This window comes from Theobroma cacao, chromosome 4 (assembly GCF_000208745.1).
Source record: "Theobroma cacao cultivar B97-61/B2 chromosome 4, Criollo_cocoa_genome_V2, whole genome shotgun sequence".
Classification (NCBI taxonomy): domain Eukaryota; kingdom Viridiplantae; phylum Streptophyta; class Magnoliopsida; order Malvales; family Malvaceae; genus Theobroma; species Theobroma cacao.
Window position 1 is genome coordinate 20,431,232 of NC_030853.1, and position 21,266 is coordinate 20,452,497.

Below are 21,266 nucleotides of genomic sequence, written 5' to 3' on the forward strand. Positions count from 1 at the left end.
AAATTTCTTTACTGCAAAACAAAGTAACTGATTGGTTATTAGTTAATGGTTTGATGATGCGAAGATAAAAAGATATGTTAGAAATGAAAATGAGAAGCAAAAGAGAAACAATGAGAGGAGAAAGATCAATTTGAAGAGATTTTCATATTGTTTTTCTGATTGTACTTAAGGCGTTTCTTGTAGCCTTTGACTATCATGAGGATTTCGAGGAAGTTGAACACCACTAGCATAAAGTTATAATGCAAGTAAAATAAATAAAAGAGAATTCTAGCTCTATTAAAACTACCCTATATGAGTAGTCCTATTCAAACTTGGGCTTTTCATGTGAACTCTTTGTGTAGTTGGGCGTTTGGAAACCCTTAATCTATGGTGGCCTAATGCTGGTTGTCGATAGGCCTCCAAGTGATGTCGCCTCAAGCCTGATTTGTGCCCGTAAGCATTGCACAACAATAATGTGTGCTACTAGTCTGAGCCTTCCATCAAGCTGGACTAGTCACTGGATCACGGACTATGACATTCTCCCCTACTCGATTCAGCCAATGCCCTCATTGTTTTGTGGTCTCTCTCCACAAGAAGTTTTCAACGGGTTCCCCACAATTGGTGTGGACTCAATTGAGGCAACCCCTATTGGTTATCTCTAAAACATTTTCAAGTTTAGATGTGTTTCGCCATGTGGATGTCTGGCTTGCGGTTGGCCTATGATGTCTAAGTACATGGCTCCTATGTGCACGATGTCTCCATTTACGGCATATTTAGGATATAAGGGTTTGAACTTGACACTTGGGTCATCAATCTGGTGCTAAAGCTCTATTGTTCAAATTGCTTAGTCTGAAAGTCATGTTATGTGGTTTCTTTGTATTTGTCAGCTATATTTGCAACTTTCTATTGGAGACCTTTGAAAACATCTGTCAATTGCAATTATTGTTGTTGCATAACTACCATCAATTCATTTAGCCTCACATCGCAGTGAATTAAGTTGTTCACCTTGTTGTGCCATTCTTTGTGAAGCTCATCATTATTGGACTTCAGTTGATCGATGATGTCTTTAACACATTCGAAGTTGTTCCACACCTCGTGGTTGATAATTGTCTTAAGGCGAGATACGTGATTATCTAGTGCTTACAAAATGTTCTCAGACTCGTAATGCTCTAAGGCACATGTGTACGCAGTTTCATGTTTGCAACGCCCACACTATCTTGAACAAAGGTGTTAAAGCATGATGTGGCCTGGTCACCAATTGATGTCATCTCTTTTTCAAAACTCTTTTTTCTTTTCTCAAATTTTATAACTTCGATTATGAATAAATTTCTTCTTCTCTGTGGCCTTCAAAGTTGTTGAACCTTACCCAAAATTGATTTTCCTTGAAATTTAGGGCTTTTTAAATTGTCGTATTTTCTTAAGGTTTGTTGACCTTAACTCTCCCCTTGGATTTTTTGCTGGTTGTAATATCACTTTTCCCTAAGAAATATAAGGCTCATCTTGCTTAACTTAGCTCTGATACTACTTGTCACAAGTTTGAAATTTTTGCCAAGATCTGTGCTGTGCTTAGGGCTTGGGGATTGAAAGACTAAGCAAGCCTTAACTCAAAATATTGCACAATTACGGGGAAGCGAAACTCACTAAACTTGAAGAAAAGACTTTGGAAAAATTGTATTATTCCCAAGTGAAAACAAATATTCTAAGCAAACACTTGAATATGGCTGCTTTGATAAATTGACTCTATTGCCTTTCCCTAATGTCTAAGTAGCAATTTATAATGTGATAACATCATTTCCTAATCAAACTCTACTTCTAGTTGTCTAATACAATTAGAGTAGGTAACAAAAGATTTAAATAAAATAAATGCTCTATTCCTAAGTAGAACACCATTAGCTTATAGTCTAAATGCAAGTAAAATAAATAAAAGAGAACTCTAGCTTAAAACTACCCTATGCAAGTAGTTCTACTCGAACTTGTGCTTTTCATGCAAACTCCTTATGTAGTTGGGTGTCTAAAAACCTCTTATCAATGGTGGCTCGATGCTGGTTGTCGATGGGCCCCCAACTAATGTAGCCCTAAGCCTAATTTATGCCTTTGGGCATTGTGCGGCATAAGTGTGTGCTATTGGTCGAAGCCCTCCATCGAGCTGGACTAGTCATGGGATCGTGGACTGTAACACCTTCACCTTCTAAAAATTTTAAAATTTTATAACATCCTTTTTTAAAAAATTTTATAATTTTCCCCTATATTAATTTTATAACATACCCTTATTTTTTAAAAATTTTATAATTTTGCCTTTTATTTTACAATTTTTTATAACATACCAATATGTTATTTGAATTTGTGTTTATCTTGCATCTTATGAAAGAGTTATTGGAGGAAACAAATGACCTTTCCAAAGCTTTATAACTTAAGCCTTAAGACATATTAAATGCAATTCGTTTAGTATCACTTACTAAAAATATGTCTCCAATAATTGAAGAAGATGGATGAGAACCTTTGCTTGTGTTAGTGAAGAAGTGTTGTAAGAAATATGAAATTGTGATTTCTAATATGAAGGGTAGATATAAATTAGGTAAATGTCGTTTTCAAAAGAATCATGCGACAATTGAGCAGTATTGTTGAGTTGACTTGCTTTTGGCTGATATTGACTCACTCTTGTGAAAATTGGATTCTAGATTTAATGAGAATGTGGCGGAGTTGTTCACTCTTGACACATCTTTGGATTCTCAGAATGATTTCAAATCATTTGATATTGAAAGTATTTGCAACCTTCCAAATAAATGTTACCGTGATGACTTTATAGAGTATGATAAAATACATTTAAGTTATCAATTAGATCTATTTAAGTTTGACATTTTTCGTAATCAGACTTTGAAAAATGTATTTACACTTTTTGAACTATGTCAAGTGTTAAAGAAAGCGAGAATATCAAAAGTTTACTTTCTTGTTGAATATGTTGTAAAATCTAATAAACAAATGAAAAAAATAATAAAGCAAGTGAAAATTGAAAGAAGTCTAAGGCATGATTTTACTGTTCTTAAAGATAATTTATGTCCTTTCAGAGTACGAAACTCAATGCAAAAGGACTGTAGATGTTATCTTTTAAAATTTAATAGACCTTTTTTTATTAGTTTACACAAACTACTAAAAGATAACAACAACAACAGAAAAACTTTTCTAGAGAAAAAAGAACCTAGCAAGAAAGTAAAGAAAATAGAGAAAATATGTAGAGAAGCTTTAAAAGAGATGAGAAAACTATTGGTGTGTGTTGTGATTGAGGTAGAGAGGCTGTATTTATAGATTGAGAATGAAGTGAATGTTGCACCAAATTAGAAAAGGTAAAAAACTCAATAAGCATGTACGTGGAGTTTAAAATTGATTTAACTGGAATGAGTCAAAGGCTAAGAAAGCTGAGAAAAAATAAAACCAAGGTACAAAAAGCTCACTTAGGTCTAGCCCATGTGTATATTTGTGTGCAGCGAGGAAGAGAGGATTTGAATTTTCTCAAGGCCTAGCCCAATCTCGTGTATGCATGAGGCTACTTTTTTTTTCTTCCTTGCAACAAGCCCATAATGGGTTTGCTTATTTAAAGCACTCACCTATTTTTATACCTTAGCAATGTGAGATGTTAAAACTTTATGAAACACATTATTTTTCCAACAATATCCCACATTCAAATGAAGTTTTTGTTGGGTCAAACTTCATTTGAATGTAATGCATTGTAATTGGTGCTTTTTAAGCTATGAATCAATCCTAGAGAAAATGAAATATAAATCACAGAATTTTGGTGAAGTTTATAACTTATATGAACCAAAAATTCTTTTTGTGAAATATAATTTTCATCAATCACATTACATCCACACAATTTCTACTGTTCCATGTAGTTTTACGTGAATAGGCAATACGCTTGTCTGATTATTCATAAGTGCTCTAGAGAATTTACCACAATTCTTATAGGAGTAACCCCATACCACTTTTATGTAGGTGATTCCATCAAGTATATACTGCAGTTTAATACATTACCCATAAGGGATATAAAATTCATTAAAAGCTTAACCCAACCTCTCTTACATTGTAGTTTTGCATTATTCACACACCATATGAGGGACAATAATTTTAATAATGCATCAATTTATCAACAAATAACTTGTTATTACCCATATAAACTTAATTCATGGGATCTTCAATCACATATATTGGATTAGCATTATTTGTTGATTTTCTCAATTGGCTTAAGTCCCATTCCCTTCAATGTATCATTAATCAATTTTCTTCCTAAGAGTTTAGTTAAATGATCAACCAATTTTAGCTCTAACTTCACATATTTAATGGACATGATTCTATTTCTATGCAGCTGTTTTACTACATCATATCTCTAATGAATGTTTCTATTCTTACCATTGAAAGTTTTATTCTTTGCAATGGTTATTGCCGCATGGCAATCACAATACATAGACATAGAAGGTGTTGGTTTCATTCCCAACGAAATATCAAGTAAGAGGTTTCTTAACCACTCCACTTCATTGCCAGTTAACTCTAAAGCTACAAATTTTGACTCTATTATAGGTTTAGCAATTATTGTTTGTTTGGCTAATTTCCAAATTATAAAACACTCACCAAGGGTGAATACATAACCACTTGTGGATTTATCTCATCTGAATCTAAGATCCAGTTAGCATCACTGTACTCTTCTAATACAACAAGAAATCCATTATATAAAATACCATAGTTTATAGTACCTCTCAAGTATTTTATCATACTACTTAAAGCAGTCCAATGATATTGATTGGGACTTTGTGTATATCTGCTCAGTCTACACACAGCATAAGTTATATCAGGTCGAGTATAATTCATCAAATGCATCAAACTCCTAATAATCTGAGCATACTCAGATTGTGCCACACTATCACCTTTTTTTTTTCTTTAATTGGATATTACTATGATAAAGAATACTCACAGGTGTGACATCAAAATATCTAAACTTTTTAAGTAACCTCTTAACGCAATACTCTTGTGTTAGCATTAAGCCACTATTACATCTTATGATTTTAATACCTAAAATAACATTGGTTTCTCTTATATCTTTCATATTAAATTTAGAAGACACTAAATATTTTGTTTTATTAACCACATCAGTGCATGCACCAAAAATAAGCATATCATCAACATATAAGCTAATAATCACACATTTACTGTCAATAGTTTTTGTGTACAAACATTTATCAACTCCAATAGTATAAAATCCATTATTAACAAGAACTTGATCAAATTTCTCATGCCATTGTTTTGGTGCTTGCTTCAAATCATATAAGGATTTAGTCATTTTATAAACTTTGTTTTCGTAACAAGGAAGAACATATCCTTCGGGTTATGCCATATAAATTTCTTCTTCCAAATTACCATTTAGAAAAGTGGTTTTAATATCCATTTAATGAACAACAAGTTTGTAAATCGAAGCTAAGGCAAATAAAATATGAATATATGAAATTCTTATTACTAGAGCAAAAGTATCAAAATAATCAATAATTTGTTTTTGAATAAAACCCTTTGTAACTAATCTAGCTTTATATTTACGAATAAAACGATCAGGATTAAATTTTCTTTTAAAAATCTATTTGCAACCAATTGATTTGGTTTCAAGTGGTAAATCAACTAATTCTCATGTTTGATTTTGTAAAATCGAATCAATCTCATTTTGTATAGATTTTTTCCAAAATAGACTTTTTTTAGAAGAAATTGTATCAGCATAAGTTAAAGGATCATTATGCACAAGATAAGTATAAAAATCATTATCAAAAGAAATTTCTTTCCTTGGTCATTTACTCTTTCTCAAATTATTTTTTTGTATTTCAAAATCATTTTTACTAAACGGTACATGAGAAATTGCATCAGTTCTCAATAGAAAAATATTCTAAAAAAAATTCAGCATTTTTTGTTTCAATAATTGTATTATCAAGAACATCACTTTTTAATACAAAAAATCTATATGCAGTACTTTGTTTGGTATAATCAATAAACATACAATCAGACATCTTAGAGCCAATTTTTTTTGCTTAAAATCAAGAAGCATAACCTTAGCAAGATACCCCCACATTTTTAAATATTTTAAGTTAGGAGAATAGCCTTTCTATAATTCATAAGATGTTCTACTAGTTTTCTTATAAGAAATTCTATTTTGAATATGACATACAGATAATAAAGTTTCACTCCACAAATTTTCATATACATTAAAACTAACAAGCATAGAGTTCATTATTTCTTTTGATATTCTATTTTTCCTTTTAGTTACACCATTTGATTTAGGAGAATATGAAAGAATAATTTCAGGAATTATTCTTTCCTTTTCACAAATATAATTAATTGGTATATATTCACCCCTTCTATTTAATCTAACTTTTTTATCTTTTTTATTCAATTGATTTTCTACCTCAACTTTATGCTTAAGAAACATGTCAAAAGTTGCTTCTTTATGCCTAAGTAAATAAACTTTAGTAAATCTAGAGTAGTAATCAATAAATGCAACATAATATTGCTTACCACCTCTAGTCATAGTTTGTTTCAAATCTCCCAAATCAGTATGAAGTAAACTTAACAATTCAAATTCTTTATTTATTGAAATACAAGTTTTCTTAATTGATTTTGTTTCAGCATATATTTCACTTACTAAAGCATCCATTTTTAATACTAGAAACTAAACCTAGTGATTGCATTTTCTTAATATAGGGAATACTAACATGTCCTAATCAACCATACCACAAATCAATTAAGTTAATCAAGTAAGTAGAAGAATTAACAGTTTCATTCATAACATTTGCAATGTTAACTACAAAAAGTCCATGATTACAATATCCTTGGCCCACAAACACATTATTTTTTGTCATTATGATCTTGTCGGATTCAAATGACACTTTCACCCAATCTTGTCCAATAAAGCCACAGAAACCAAGTTTGCCCTTATATTGGGAACATGTAGAACATCATTCAGAGGTTGGGTCTTGTTAGTTATGAGCTTGAAAATGACTTTTCCTTTGCCTAGAGCTTGAGTAGTTCGAGAATCATTAAGATGTATTATCTTTTCTCCTTTTCTTTTTGGGGTATAAGAGGTAAAGGTACTTCTGTTTGCACAAACATGTCTAGTAGCACCATAGTCTACCACCCATTCCTTCACATTGGCCACCATATTGGCTTGAGAAATGGCTGCAGCAATTATATCATCATATTCATCTACTTTCATCAAGTTGACTCTTGGATTAGCAGGTTTGACATTGTCTTTTACCTTCTTTCTAGATTGTGCTGCATGATGCTCAGGTTTTCCACAAATAAAACAACTACCTTTTTTTTTTAAAGTGGGATGAGGAATTTTGGGTTTATAATTAGGTTTATGAGTGTACCTCTATTGACGATGCTAGGTTTTATCTTGTACCAAATTGTCTTTAATTGCAACTTCTTTAGATTTGGAAGCCTTAATCTCCTTCCGGGTTGTGTCTTCAATGATGATGTGTGCAATCAAGTTTGCTAGTACCAATTGCTTTTCCTTATGCTTGAGTTATTGCTTGTAGCCATTCCAAGATTCTAGCAACTTCTTAATTAGCAACCCAACAACGAACTCTTCTTGCAAGTTGATTTTTCAGCCTTCAAATTATCCACCGACTTATGGTATTCATTGATCTAACTCTTGATGTTCTTGTCATCTTTCATCTTTTAGTGATAGAAGTTGCCAATCGTGAACTTTTATTTCCAAGTATCTTCAGTAGTGTATTTGGCAATCATTGACTTCTATATTTGCTTTGCTTCTTTGTAAGGACTGTAAACATCAAACAATTCATTAGAAAGGATGATAATGATCATATGCCTACAAACCTTAGTTATGTGCCTGCATACCTTATTCCTGTGCATCCATGGTTCTAGCATTTTGACATTGTCTAGCTTGGAATCAGTTAGCACAAAAGCCACCCCATGAACATCAAGGATTGAAAAAAATTCTTTCTTGCCATCTTTTGAAGTTTCTACCATCAAAAACCTCAATTTTGAAAATATCTAGAAATGGTTTGGTATATGAAACTAAAGGCATAGAACAAACGGTCAAAGGAATAAGAGTCACGATGGAACCATTGACAGTGGTGGTGGTAGTAAGGATAAAGGTGGCAACATTATCAGTGTGGGAATCCATTATCCTTAAGATTGTTGTAAAATTTGATAAACAAATAAAAAAAATTAAAGCAAGTGAAAATTGAAAGAAGTCTGAGATGTGATTTCACTATCCTTAAGAATAATTTCCCCCCCTTGGAGTACAAAACTCAATGCAAAATGACTATAGCAGTTATCCTCTAGGATTCAACAGAACAGACCTTTCCTTATTAGTTTGCACAAACTAGTAAAGGAAAATAGGAACAACAGAAAGACTTTTCTAAAAAAAAAAAACCTCAACGGGAAAGTAAGAAAAACAAAGAAAATATGTAGAGAAGCTTTAGAGGAGATGAAAGAACTGTTGGTGTGTGTTGTGACTGAGGTAGAGAGGTTGTATCTATAGGTTGAGAAGTTAATGTTGCACCAAATCAGGAATGTTAAAAAAACTTAATCAGCATGTAGGTAGAGTTTGAGACTAATTCAATTGGAATGAGTCAAAGTCTAAAAAAGTTGAGAAAAAATAAAACCAAGGTACAAAAAGTTCACTTAGGCCTAGCCCATGTGTATAGTTATGTGCAGGGGGAAATTTGAATTTTCTCAAAGCTTGGACCAATCTGTGTGCGCTTGTGCCCACTCTTTTTTCTTTCCTTACAACAAGCCCATAATGGGTTTGCTTATTTAAAGTACTTACCTCTTTTTATACCATAATAATGTGGGATGTTAAAACCTTATGAAATAAACTATTTTTCCAACAACATATTGATCCAATTTGTCTTGACTCTTCTAATTTCTACTACAACATCAGAGCATGCATTTTTTATTATAAAACTCGTTAAGAATGAGACTCATAATAGAATGTCACATGATTTTCTTAGAAATTCGTTGATCATAATGATTAAAAAGAAAATCATTGAGGCTTTAACATTTATTTAGTGATAAATGCCTTCAACTCTATGAAAGATCGTCGAGCTCAATTAAAGATGTCCAACCTTAATATGTAATAGTTGTTAAAAAATATTTTTATTTTGTACTTGACACTTATTTGTGTAATTTTCACATGAATTTTTTCCATTTATGTTAGTTTATGTTTTTCTCAAACATTAAACTTCTAGTATGACTATTTTATAGACATTATTTTTTCCCCTCAAACTCAAAATCTTTGTTCCGCCATTACATATAGGTATTCGCGGTGCTTCTTTTTTTTAGTGTATGATAGTAATGATAGGCAACTTAAAAAGCCTTGATCTGCCAGCACACTCTTTCTTTTATTTTTATACTTTTCTTATATTTATCAAAAAATCAATTAAAGAAAAAAACAGAAAAAGGGAGAATTTAACATATCATCCTTTGGTTTCTTACTTTCTAATCTTCTCTCTCTAAACTTTTTGGATGATAAGAGATTTTTATATTCTTAAATCCAGGATTTTTGCTATAGCAATTCTACAATTTTCTCTTATTCCTTTAATTTGCCATGTTTTATCACTTTGGAGTTGCATGTATTTGAGATTTTTGTATACAGAGGATAATGTTTCCCTGTCACGAGACTGAGCAGTACTCATCAGACATAAGTTATACTGCAGCAAATCAATTCTCATATGTAGTCTTGTGGTAAATTATTGTCACCTAAAACAAGATGATAAAGGCAATCGAGGCAATAGATGGTAATGAAAAGCACCGTGAGCAAGGGCCATGACGAGACATAAGGGCAAGAAATGAATGACACTCAAACATGGGGAATGAAAAACCACAGTTTGCAACTTGGAGGGAGATGATCCCCATGGTTTTTGGTATTCAAATATCTATTTAGTGGCCAATGATTAATGGGCGACAAGGAAATGTTTTTGTTTATGTTCAATGAGTGGATCAGTGGGGTTGGCGTGGGGTTTTAACAAAGGAATATTGTCAAGGTGTCACGTAACGGGTCATTGTAAGGCTGAATATATGTCTCCTATAGCCTAAGTTAAGAGACTTATTTCAGCATCATGTGTTTCGATGGTTAGTTGTATCAAACCACATATTTCATGCTTTTATTATCAGTTAATGGTTTGATGTAGTTTTACATTTATGGACAATAAGAGAAGAATAAATATTGATAAAAAAATCTATCTAGTTTTTTTTTTTTAATTTTATCCAATTTAATCCATGTACTCAAAATCAAAACAATTTAATCTCTTAATTTTAAGAATTTTTTTAATTTAGTCCCTCCCTAATAGCATCCAATTTTGCTGTTAAAGGGAATGGCATCAACAATGATGTTGTGTTGATGTGGCACATTTTGATAACGTGACGTTGAGATGATGACTTGACATATCACGTTGCATTAATATGATGACATGCACTAACATGTAGGCATGTCAGTGCCACATGGTAGATCAAAAAAAATTTTAAAATAAAAAATTTTGTTATGTTATAAGGACTAAATTGAATAAAAATATATAATATAAGGATTAAATTGAACAAAATTGAGATGTTGAGAGATTAATTTGAAAAATACAAATCTTTAAGTATATTATTGATATATTTATTAATAAGTCAAATATTTAAGTGTAAAAGATTTATGGTGTTAAAAAATATATAACTATTTTCTTACTTGATTATTTGATTCTAAAATATGTACATTAATTTATCTTTTTTTTACAAAAATTAAGTATGAATTCTCCTTCTATAAAAATTTTTTTAAAAAATTTCATGCCTAAAGTCAAATTTAGATGAATAACTTGTATTATGTTATAATAAAATAATATAAAATCACTAAATAAATTCTTTTTTCTTCTATTTATAATAGTATAAAAATTTAAAATTTATTTAACTTAGTTTTTAACTTGAAACTCAAATAAGCAAAATAGGTTGATTTAGTTTTTTCTTTAAAAAAAAATGAGGAATGGAGATATGGAGTTAGCGATGATTATAAAAATAATTCATCGTTCTAACTTACTTAATTTGAACATGACAAATCTTTTATTACAATCATAAAATTTGAGATCCATCTTTCAATTTTTTATTTATTTTTTATGTTTTTATTTTGTTTAATATTAGAAGTTATATTTTTTAAGTTGAAATTTCCTAGATCAAAGACTGCATTTATGGTTGATAAAGTTAAATATAACTGTAAATATTTGTACCATTTTATTTTATTAATAAATTTTTTATAGACCTAAATTAATAATTTAAATTTAAATTTAACAGAATTTGATTGTGATATTTGAACTTAAATAAAATCGTTTTATAAGAAACTTTGAGTAAATATAAATAAAAGGTAAATTGAGTAAGAGTTGAATAACTTCAAAAGAATGGGTATTTGTAAATTGTGAAAGCTGTAAGTAAATCAACATATTTTACTAATTTGAATTCAGCTCAAGTTAAAAACTAAGTTAAATAAATTTTAAATTTCTATACTATTATAAATAAAAGAAAAAAATTGATTTAGTCATTTTATATTATTTTATTAGAACATAATGCAAGTTAATTATTTAAATTTGATTTTAAGTATGAAATTTTTTTGAAATTTTTTTTTATAGAAGGAGAATTCAAACTTAATTTTTGTAAAATAAAAAAATTAATTTACATATTATAGAACCAAATAATCAAGTAAGAAAATATTTATATATATTTTTTAACACTATAAATCTTTTACACTTAAATATTTAGTTTATTAATAAATATATCAATAATCTACTTAAAGACTTATATTTTTTAATTTTTTAATTAATCCATCGATATTTTAATTTTGTTCAATCTAATCCCTATATTATATATTTTTATTCAATTTAAACCTTATGACATGGTAAAATTTTTTATTTAAAAATTTTTTTTGATCTATCATGTGACACTGTCACGTTAGTATTATCATGTCATTATATTAATGTCACGTGGTATTATCATGTCATCATGTCGGTACCACGTGAAATGTCATGTTATCATCTCAACGTCACCTCATCAAAATGTGCCATATTAGCTTTGACGTCATCGCAGATGTCATCTCTTTTAATGACAAAATTGAGTGCAATTAGAGAAAAAGATTAAATTGAAGAAATTCTCAAAATCATGAGATTAAATTGTTTTGATTTTAAGTACAAAGGTAAATTGAATAAAATTAAATAGTGTAAAAACTGAATAAGTGTTTTGAACAATAAATATTCATTCCGTGGAGAGTTTTATTACATGAAGAATAAACAATCATATGAATGTGCTTGCCCACAATCACAGCCGACAAGTCATGATCGTCTACGGTACTATATATCTTCTCCATGATTTTGTACCTTATAATGTAATATAATATATATGATCTGGTTGGGTGATAAAAAATTCGGCCATACGAGACCCCATAACAGAAGGAATAACACATGTTATATCACATATAAATCCAGCATACATTAATTCTTTTTAATTATTTAATTGCAGCCAAATCTCATATTTTAGACCTCATCAATATATCTGGGCTTCTTTTCATTAAAGTAACAGATCACTATCCTTGAATCGGTTCTTGATAACTTGAGAACGTATATTTTAGTGGTCAAATCTGATATTCCCTTAGGGATTAAGTGATAATGCGAAGATAAAAAGATATGCCTGAAATGAAAGGGAGCAGCAAAACTCAACAGAAGTCTTTAACAAATAGCTTACAGACTCCGAATGGCATACTAGTTCTAGTGCTAATAAAACTGCTTTTTTTTTAAAAAAAAAAAAAGGGAGAAGCAAAGCAGATAAATGGTGAGAGGATAGAGAAGAGAGATTAATCTGAAGAGATTTTCAGATAGACAGCTACAGTTGGCTCCGCACTTATCAGCGGTCAGGGCATTATCACCCCATTAAGTGCAAAGTTTAAGCTGTTGTGGTAGACCGTTCTTCAATCTTTGCCATTGAACCAAACTATAATGTTTGCTAATTAAACTTGGATAATTATCTGACCTTTTGGTGATAAAAGAAAGACCAATCAGTAATTTTCTTAAGCTAATTAAATCAACAACATAAAGCAATAAGTTTATCTTAACCCCAAAAAAAAAAGGGTTCCAGCTGATCTACCTCACCTAACGCTTGCCATTCCAAAGTTCATACAATGGCATGGAAGTCATTTCAACCATGTAAATTGGGTCCCCCAACAGACGATTCCAAAATAATCCTATCTATAAATGCCCCTCTGTTTATCTCCACATTCTTCAACTAGTATTATTCATCACGCTCTAGCTACCCATGATGAAAGCTCCGTTTCTTTTATGCTGTGCTTTTACTGTTATTCTCTGCATTGCAAGTGCAGCTGATCAGCACAATGAGGCTACGGTAGCCACGGCCAAAGCCGCCGACCTTGACACGGGAGGACTCAGCAGAGAGAGCTTTCCAAAGGGGTTTGTATTCGGAACTGCCACTTCCGCATATCAAGTTGAAGGAATGGCGAATAAGGACGGTAGAGGGCCCAGCATTTGGGATGCTTACGTCAAAGTACCAGGTAACTCTGATAACGATTTTACCCACACTTATTAATCTTATTTGATCCTTTCATCATTTTCAGTGACAAAACTATACTCCAAATTTAATTTTGATTTGAGGTCCATTGACAGTCTACCTTTAAAAAATTAGTAATTATTACTATAAAAGAAAATTGCCTAAAGTTGGAATATAACCCTGCCCAGTACCCAAGAGGTTTGTCCGCGTGATGTCTAGTGTCATTAATTTGTTTCCTTGAATAATTTATTATTTCTTCCAAAAATTGATTACTTTATTTTGCTTATTTGTTAAAATGTGTCCTTATGTGAGTACTGTAACTTTTTTTTTTGGAATAGGCCACATTGCCAACAATGATACTGCTGACGTGGCTGTTGATCAGTATCACCATTACAAGGTATGGTAACAGTATAATGTAGTAAATACTATATATAATGTAAAATATACTATGATCTAATTGCTATAATATTGTTGCGTCACTTAATAACTTTATCCCCCTATTTCCGCAGGAAGATATAGATTTAATGGCAAAGTTCAACTTTGATGCATACAGATTTTCCATTTCTTGGTCAAGGATCTTTCCCGGTATTGCAGCCATGGCTCATTTGTTTTAAATCTTTCTGTACTGTCATTAATGATTCAGTTGATATTAACTGTTGTTTAAATTAATCCTCTGAATTTTTTGTAGAGGGAACTGGAAGAGTAAATTGGAAAGGAGTTGCTTATTACAATAGGTTGATTGACTACTTGATTAAAAAAGGTAAATAAAATTAAAGCATGGCCATGACTGCTATATTGTTATAACTGCAATGCATCACATTTTCCTTTCTTCTGCTATAATTGGTACAATCCTGACATGACCTCGTTATAATTGCCCCTTCAAATGGAAGTCTCGTTCAGAGTTGTTTTCCCCTGCCTTCTCCAAAAAGACAAAAAGAAGAAACTGATAACTAGGAAGAAATTTAGGCAATGTCATCAAAGGGGAATGGTTGAAAATCAAAAGGAAATGTTGGGTTTTTCTTCCAACCTCAAATATTAAAAATCAGTTACGATTTTGGTTTGCATTGAAATCACAATGAGATGTGTTGATTAATACCTTTATATGATGTTATTATTAACAGTAAAAAGCTCCATATCATAACAGTTAATAGTTTGTAATTTCTACTTTTCAAAAAAAAAAAATATAGTTTGTAATTGCTACAGAAATGCATTTCTGTATGAAATGAAGATCTCTGATTCACACTGCTCCATTTTTTTGTAGGCATTACTCCCTATGGCAACTTATACCACTATGATCTCCCTCTGGCTCTTCAGGAGAAGTACAATGGGTGGTTGAACCGCCAAGCTGTGTAAGTAGAGCAACAATGTTTTCTTTTCTGGAGGTTCTTATAAACTAGGGGTTACTTCCATGGACTTCTGTTTTCCCTAAAAAATGTGAAATCTTTCTAAGTTGCCATGGAAATCTATTCACAGAAAGCTGAGATGAATCCAACTGGAATGTTTCTAGTCATAATAAGACTAGTAGTTATCACATTTAGATAAAATAAATATTTATTATGTTAATGAAATTTAAGTAACCTTTTGATAATTTATTGTATAATGATCTTTTTGAACATGACTTTCTGAAAAGGTTGTTCGTAATCCTGAAAATTTTCACAAAGCTATTAACATATAATTTATGATTCAAAATTTATTTTCAGGGAGGATTATGCCAATTATGCAGAGTTCTGCTTCAAAACATTTGGTGATCGAGTCAAGAACTGGTTTACATTTAATGAACCAAGGATTGTGGCTGCTCTTGGCTTTGACAATGGCATCAATCCTCCTTCAAGGTGTTCCAAGGAATTTGGAAATTGCACAGCTGGAAACTCTGCAACTGAGCCATATATTGTTGCCCATAATTTGATCTTATCCCATGCTACAGCAGTGAAAAGATATCGTGAGAAATACCAGGTTTGGTCGTCTCTCCCCCTGTTTAGACTGATAAAATAATCTGAGGATTATGTTCTGACAGGAACTTGGATGTAACTTCAGGACAAACAGAAAGGCAGGATTGGAATTCTCTTGGATTTTAATTGGTATGAACCTCTCACAAGATCAAAGGCTGATGAATATGCAGCTCAAAGAGCAAGAGATTTTCACGTTGGCTGGTAAGTTTCAAGCTTATGTTAAAGCCACAAATTTATTAGGTTCTAGTGCGATTAAAACTTAAAAGTGTATGATTGTGTTCTATGACCTTTCAGTTGCCTTGATCCACAAAACTGTCTCTGCATCCAAGGCAGTTAGATTTCAACTAGAACGGAAATGCATGTATCGTCATTGACATATGCTAAAGCCTAACACCGATTTTTTTTTTCACTTATATTTCATAGGTTTCTGCATCCTATTAGATATGGTGAATATCCAAGAACAATGCAAGAAATTGTTGGAGAAAGGCTGCCAAAGTTTACTAAGGATGAGATTAAGATGGTGAATGGCTCAATGGATTATGTGGGCATCAACCATTATACTAGTACCTACATCTATGATCCAAAACAGCCTAAACCAAACGTCACAGGCTACCAGGCAGATTGGAATGCAGGTTTCGCCAGTAAGTCCTCCTATATAACTTGTGAACGTGTTTTATTTAATGCTTTATGATGTGTTTGTTTTCCTTTCTTCTGGAGCCAGTTGTTTAACTTCGTGTTCACGCTTTGCAGATGCAAAAAATGGAGTGCAAATTGGTCCAAAGGTAATTTCAATCTGATTAGAAGTCACAAGTGTGTCTGCAGTTCGGTATTTAATTAGCAAACCTGCAAATTTGGTTTTTATCGTTATCATCAAAATTTAACCAAAACAGCTTTCCTTGTCTGCATTTTCTATTGTCTTTTCAACGCCTATGTTAGAAATTGTGACTCCAATCTCAAAAGATTTAGATTAGATTTTTTGATTGGCTATAAGATATTTTTTGGTAGTAAAGTTGTTTCCAGGACAAGAGGACTTATTAAACAATTATAGTAAGAGAACAAAGATTCTTGGTGTACAAATTAGTTGGGTTATAAATATGAGCCTTGAGGGTTGAGAGAGTACTCATGGACGTGAATGTTTGATATTGATTAAGGTTCGTTGAAACTGAGTGAGAGTGCTCATATGTGTTAGATTGGGTTGAGATTTTTTGAGTGTTGATTGTTGATCTTGATATGATTGTAATTCTCCAAAACTACAACCGTAGATGTAGGCCAGTTGAGTGTTAATCTACATTAATTTTTTAGTCTTTTATTGTCTAAAATTTAATGTTCGATTATGCTTCTGCTTGTTTGGTTAAGGTTTATTGAGATCGAGTACGAATGGTCATGTATGTGAGTTTGGGTTGGGATTATTTTGTGTGTATTTTACTTGTGTTTGTATTGTCAGTTGAGTGTTTGAGTGCTGGTTGTTGATGTTAATATTATTGTAGTTCTTTATTAACCAGGGGATCTTTTTGTGCATCCATGGATGTTAGAGAGTTGATTGTCAATTTATGTTAAGTTTTTATCTGTTGCTCTTTATGGTTTATTATTCAATTATGTTTCCATTTACTTGGATATTAATTGAGATGGATTATGCTTCTATTTGTGTTAGATAATTAATTGTTTGATTGTTTAGTATTGATGTTAATATGATTGTAATTCTCTAAATCGAAGGATCTTTTCACTCGGTGAATATTAACAAGTTAAATTTTTATATCTTGTTTTGTATGATTTATTATTCAATTATGTTTCTCATCATGTTAATGAATATTATAATCTTTCTTGTGAAAGAAAATATGCACATATTTGATTCTGTTGGAGTTGTTTTCTTTATATCAGAGTTTAAAGTTAAAATCAAGGATTACTCTAGTCATAAGGCCAGAAGGCGTAGCTCGGTTATGCCCCTTCTTATTTCAGAAGTAACTTAATGCTCAGTCGGCTAGTCTTTACTCCCCTAATATGCTCATAGCTTCTCGAATCTGTAATAGATTTTGATACGTATATATATGTATCAATGTGAAATTTATCATTAAAATCATGTTGTACTTAAAATAACTATATATGTCTAAAAAATTGCAGGCAAATTCTTGGTGGCTCTACATTGTGCCTTGGGGGATGTACAAAACTGTGACTTATGTAAAAGAGCACTATGGGAACCTGAACATCTTTATTTCAGAAAATGGTAAGTACATATATTTGGGAATAAAGCAAGTTAATTAGAGTAGTTTCTCTCTATATGCATCTGTTTGCTTAATGTATTTCAAAACGAGGTCATCATTGGTGAAAACATTGGTGATATGCAGGTATGGATGATCCAGGAAATGGTACTCTTCCAAATGCACTGAACGACACCACAAGGATAAATTTTTTCAAGGATTACATAACTCAGTTGAAGAAAGCCATTGCTGATGGAGCAAATGTGACAGGCTATTTTGCTTGGTCATTGCTGGATAACTTCGAATGGTTATCAGGATACACTTCCAGGTTTGGCATTGTCTATGTTGACTACACCACCCTCCGCAGGTACCCCAAGATGTCTGCCAACTGGTTCCAAAAAATACTTGAAAAGAAGAAATGAGTTAAAAACCAACTCATAGATCCCAAGGTTGGCATATACAAGGCTCCATATATATTGAGGGGTTGAAACTTAAAAATGAAAACGAATAAAGTGGGAGAGGTTACATTGAAAAAAACAAAAAAAAAAAAGTTGGTAGGGTATTGCAGATTTTACCTTTATTTTGAGGTTATTAGTTTGTAATATGGATTTGGTTTAATGCCATTTTTCGTGTTTAGATTAGTAATTCGTTACAACACTGTTGTGCCTTTCTTAATTCAATTGTGCACCACCTTTTGGTAAGATTTCAAAACTTTGAATTCAGCTCATTTTTTGAAATTATTTTCAAAATTTATATTTTTTAAAAATTATTTTAATTTTGTATGTTTTAAGTAATAATCAAATATTGAGTTCATTTGACAAATATAGAATACCTATTAAAAGAAGTAGCTCTCTCTTATCTAAAAGTATCCAATGGTCAGACTATTCATCCATGCCAGTAACCCCAAATAGATAATTCCTAACTTGGGATAAGATTTTTTAGTTTGAGCTTGATTAGTCCTATAAAAGTAGATTATTATTTTATTAGAAATAATATATAACTTTATTTAATTTTAATGTTAAATATATTTAAAAATATTAATATATCAAACCAATATGTAAAATGGGCTAGTCGGTTAGGGTGGGGCTTGGCTTTCAAAATGGCCAACCTGATAGGCTGAGCCCGGGGCTGGCCCATGCACACCTGTACGTTAATTATAGTAAGTGGAGACATCTTCCCATGTGGCTGTTGTTGGCATATAAAAATGTTCCTTAGCTTTATTTCCCTATGCTTCTACATCTCTTCCAATTACTAATTCTGTAGCATGTCCTATCAGAGTTTGGTAGAGATCGAGTGGTAATACCTCATTGTACGACTGTATCTTTTGTTTGCAAATTAAGAATTCCACAGAAAGTCTGTTTTCTGGATCTCAGTAAATAAAAATGGCTAAACTGCTTGTGATTTTCACATCAAACAATGGTTAAATTGTTCGCAATGGTATGAAACTTTAAAGGGTAGAGTAGTCTGCCTCTGACATTGCCAATATAATCGAGGTCTTGAACCTTTAGCTTCAGTTTTGTTATAACAGGCAGAATTCAACAAATCCAACTATATATTTTGAAGTTTCCCAGAAGACTGTGTTCTATTGGGAGCAAAGTTTTGCCAGAAGGAACATGGATTGTGCACATCCGAGAAATGATAACAGGAGAAAAAGGATCTGGAATCCTGTTACTTTAAGAAACTGAATGCTACTTTACTTTTTTTAATGCTACCATTTCCTTTGCCTGTATGAATAGAACTGTCTGCTAACCATCGTTTGAGAGAAACAAAACAATTGGCACGGTAGGTACTTGGGGTGGGATCTTGAAATGGGTACACATAATTTTTCAAAAGAAAAATTAAGCGCTTTCTCTTCCATTAGGTTACGTTCATATAAATTTCTTAAAGTAAATATTAGCTGGATGTACCCAACTCTCCCCTCTATAGTAACTTTCCATCAGAATACATAATTTAAAGAAAGGGAATATTTACTTCCTTTCCATGATTATGCTTCATTTCGAATTTGGCTAGGGAACCACATTTCTTGCCACTTTCAAAGCCCCCAAAGTGGAACATACACTGAGGAAAAATTAGAAAGGAATATATATATATATATATAGGTCCAGAGCATTTAAAAGGCTGTGGCTTTTGAGCACTAAAAAACTTGGATGTCAAGGAACAAGCTCAAACCTGCACCAATAAAAGAAGCCGGCTGAATTTTGCTTTCATTATAGTAATTTGAATATGATACCAATCAAAGTTTGGCCCAACTTTCTGCTTAAGCATACAAGGTAGTTCAACACTTTAAAGGATCTAACTCTGATATTAATTATGAAGAAATAGTTAGCTTAATCATGTCTCAATTGATTTTTAACATATATAGTAGGAGTGTTAAAATTTGAACTTTAAAGCACCAGTTCAAGTATTGTAAAATTTACAAGTAACTTTTATAACATGATAGAGAGAATATTTGGAATTATTTTAAAAATATTAAATTGATTTTGTTTTTGAGTCGAAACTAATATTATGTCTAACATATAATTATCTCACTTTGCATGGGGCAAAAAGATATAGGATAAAAGCTATATATGCTTTATGATCCAAATCAATCCCACTAATGATCTAATCCCTTCTTGCAAAAACCAAAAATGATCTAATCCTACATATATATCATCTTTCCTTATATTCTTCATCATCCATTAAAGGACATTTCAAGGATAAAGCTTGGTCTGAATAAACGTGCTAGAGAAGATGAGAGGTAACTGATCAAGGCATCATACTTGGATCACAATTCTTTGCCGTTGACTTGATGTAGATAGATCTGTTTCTTTTATTTGCTTTTTTTTTTTTACAGTACTATCCTCAGTGATGAATTCAAAATTTTGAATAAAAAGTGATTAAAAAATAATTACAAAAATAATAATAAAAAATTTTTAAAAATTAAAAGGTGGCGGCCGCTGCCACAGATCACCCCCTTTGCTCGACCCCTGACTATTCTACTTAATTTTGTAGCAAGGCAACTAACTGTTGCTTCCTTTTTGGATGAACATTGAAGATTACTCAATTACAATAACCAAAAGAAAAGCATGTTGTAAAGTGTTTTTCTTTTTCTTTTTTGTGGGGAAAAGTTGTGTAAGTAGCTTTGTGAGGATGTTTTTAAGAATATTGTCTTCATAAGATATCAAATTTAGTATATATTAAAGATTATTATCCTATATATGAAGTTTTTCAACTCCACAATCCGTGACAAAATTTTCAGATGGAAAAAAAGAAAAGGTTAAATCTTTCACATTATGATATGGAACATCGGATGTTGGAATTTTGTGAATTTGCTCAGTGTCTATTAATAGCACTGGTGGAAGATCTTTATGTCGATATATAAGGGGCAAAAGATGCTAATTACCCTTAATAGGACCGTGCAAAAACAATTTCATGTTAGCATTCTACTTTACAAAGTATACTATCCCTTTTTCCAATAATATATTTAATCGACCCTACCATCCCAACTTTGCTTTCTGAAGTTTGTAATACAGCCATGGAAATCAACTTTTTGACCTTGTTGCTCACGGGCTAAGATTTTTGCTGATTGTTTGCA

The 21,266-nt window shown here is 31.6% G+C and overlaps 1 protein-coding gene across 1 annotated transcript; it reads left to right on the forward strand.

Annotated features, from left to right (window-relative positions):
* On the forward strand, positions 13,254–18,367 carry LOC18601935 (beta-glucosidase 44). The gene is made up of 11 exons (XM_007033034.2): positions 13,254–13,552; positions 13,887–13,945; positions 14,058–14,133; positions 14,237–14,308; positions 14,810–14,897; positions 15,249–15,501; positions 15,583–15,698; positions 15,921–16,138; positions 16,248–16,279; positions 17,616–17,718; positions 17,840–18,367. Exons 1-11 carry the CDS (start codon positions 13,300–13,302, stop codon positions 18,112–18,114), a joined length of 1,545 nt encoding a protein of 514 aa, XP_007033096.2. The 5' UTR covers positions 13,254–13,299; the 3' UTR covers positions 18,115–18,367.

What these genes read in the sequence shown, in the direction of transcription:
- LOC18601935 (XM_007033034.2), top strand. Translation starts at nt 13,300, where the DNA reads ATGATGAAAGCTCCGTTTCTTTTATGCTGTGCTTTTACTGTTATTCTC. An exon ending in TTGGTCAAGGATCTTTCCCG is followed by an intron (nt 14,134 to 14,236) that starts GTATTGCAGCCA and finishes AATTTTTTGTAG; the next exon opens with AGGGAACTGGAAGAGTAAAT. An exon ending in AGAGATTTTCACGTTGGCTG is followed by an intron (nt 15,699 to 15,920) that starts GTAAGTTTCAAG and finishes TATATTTCATAG; the next exon opens with GTTTCTGCATCCTATTAGAT.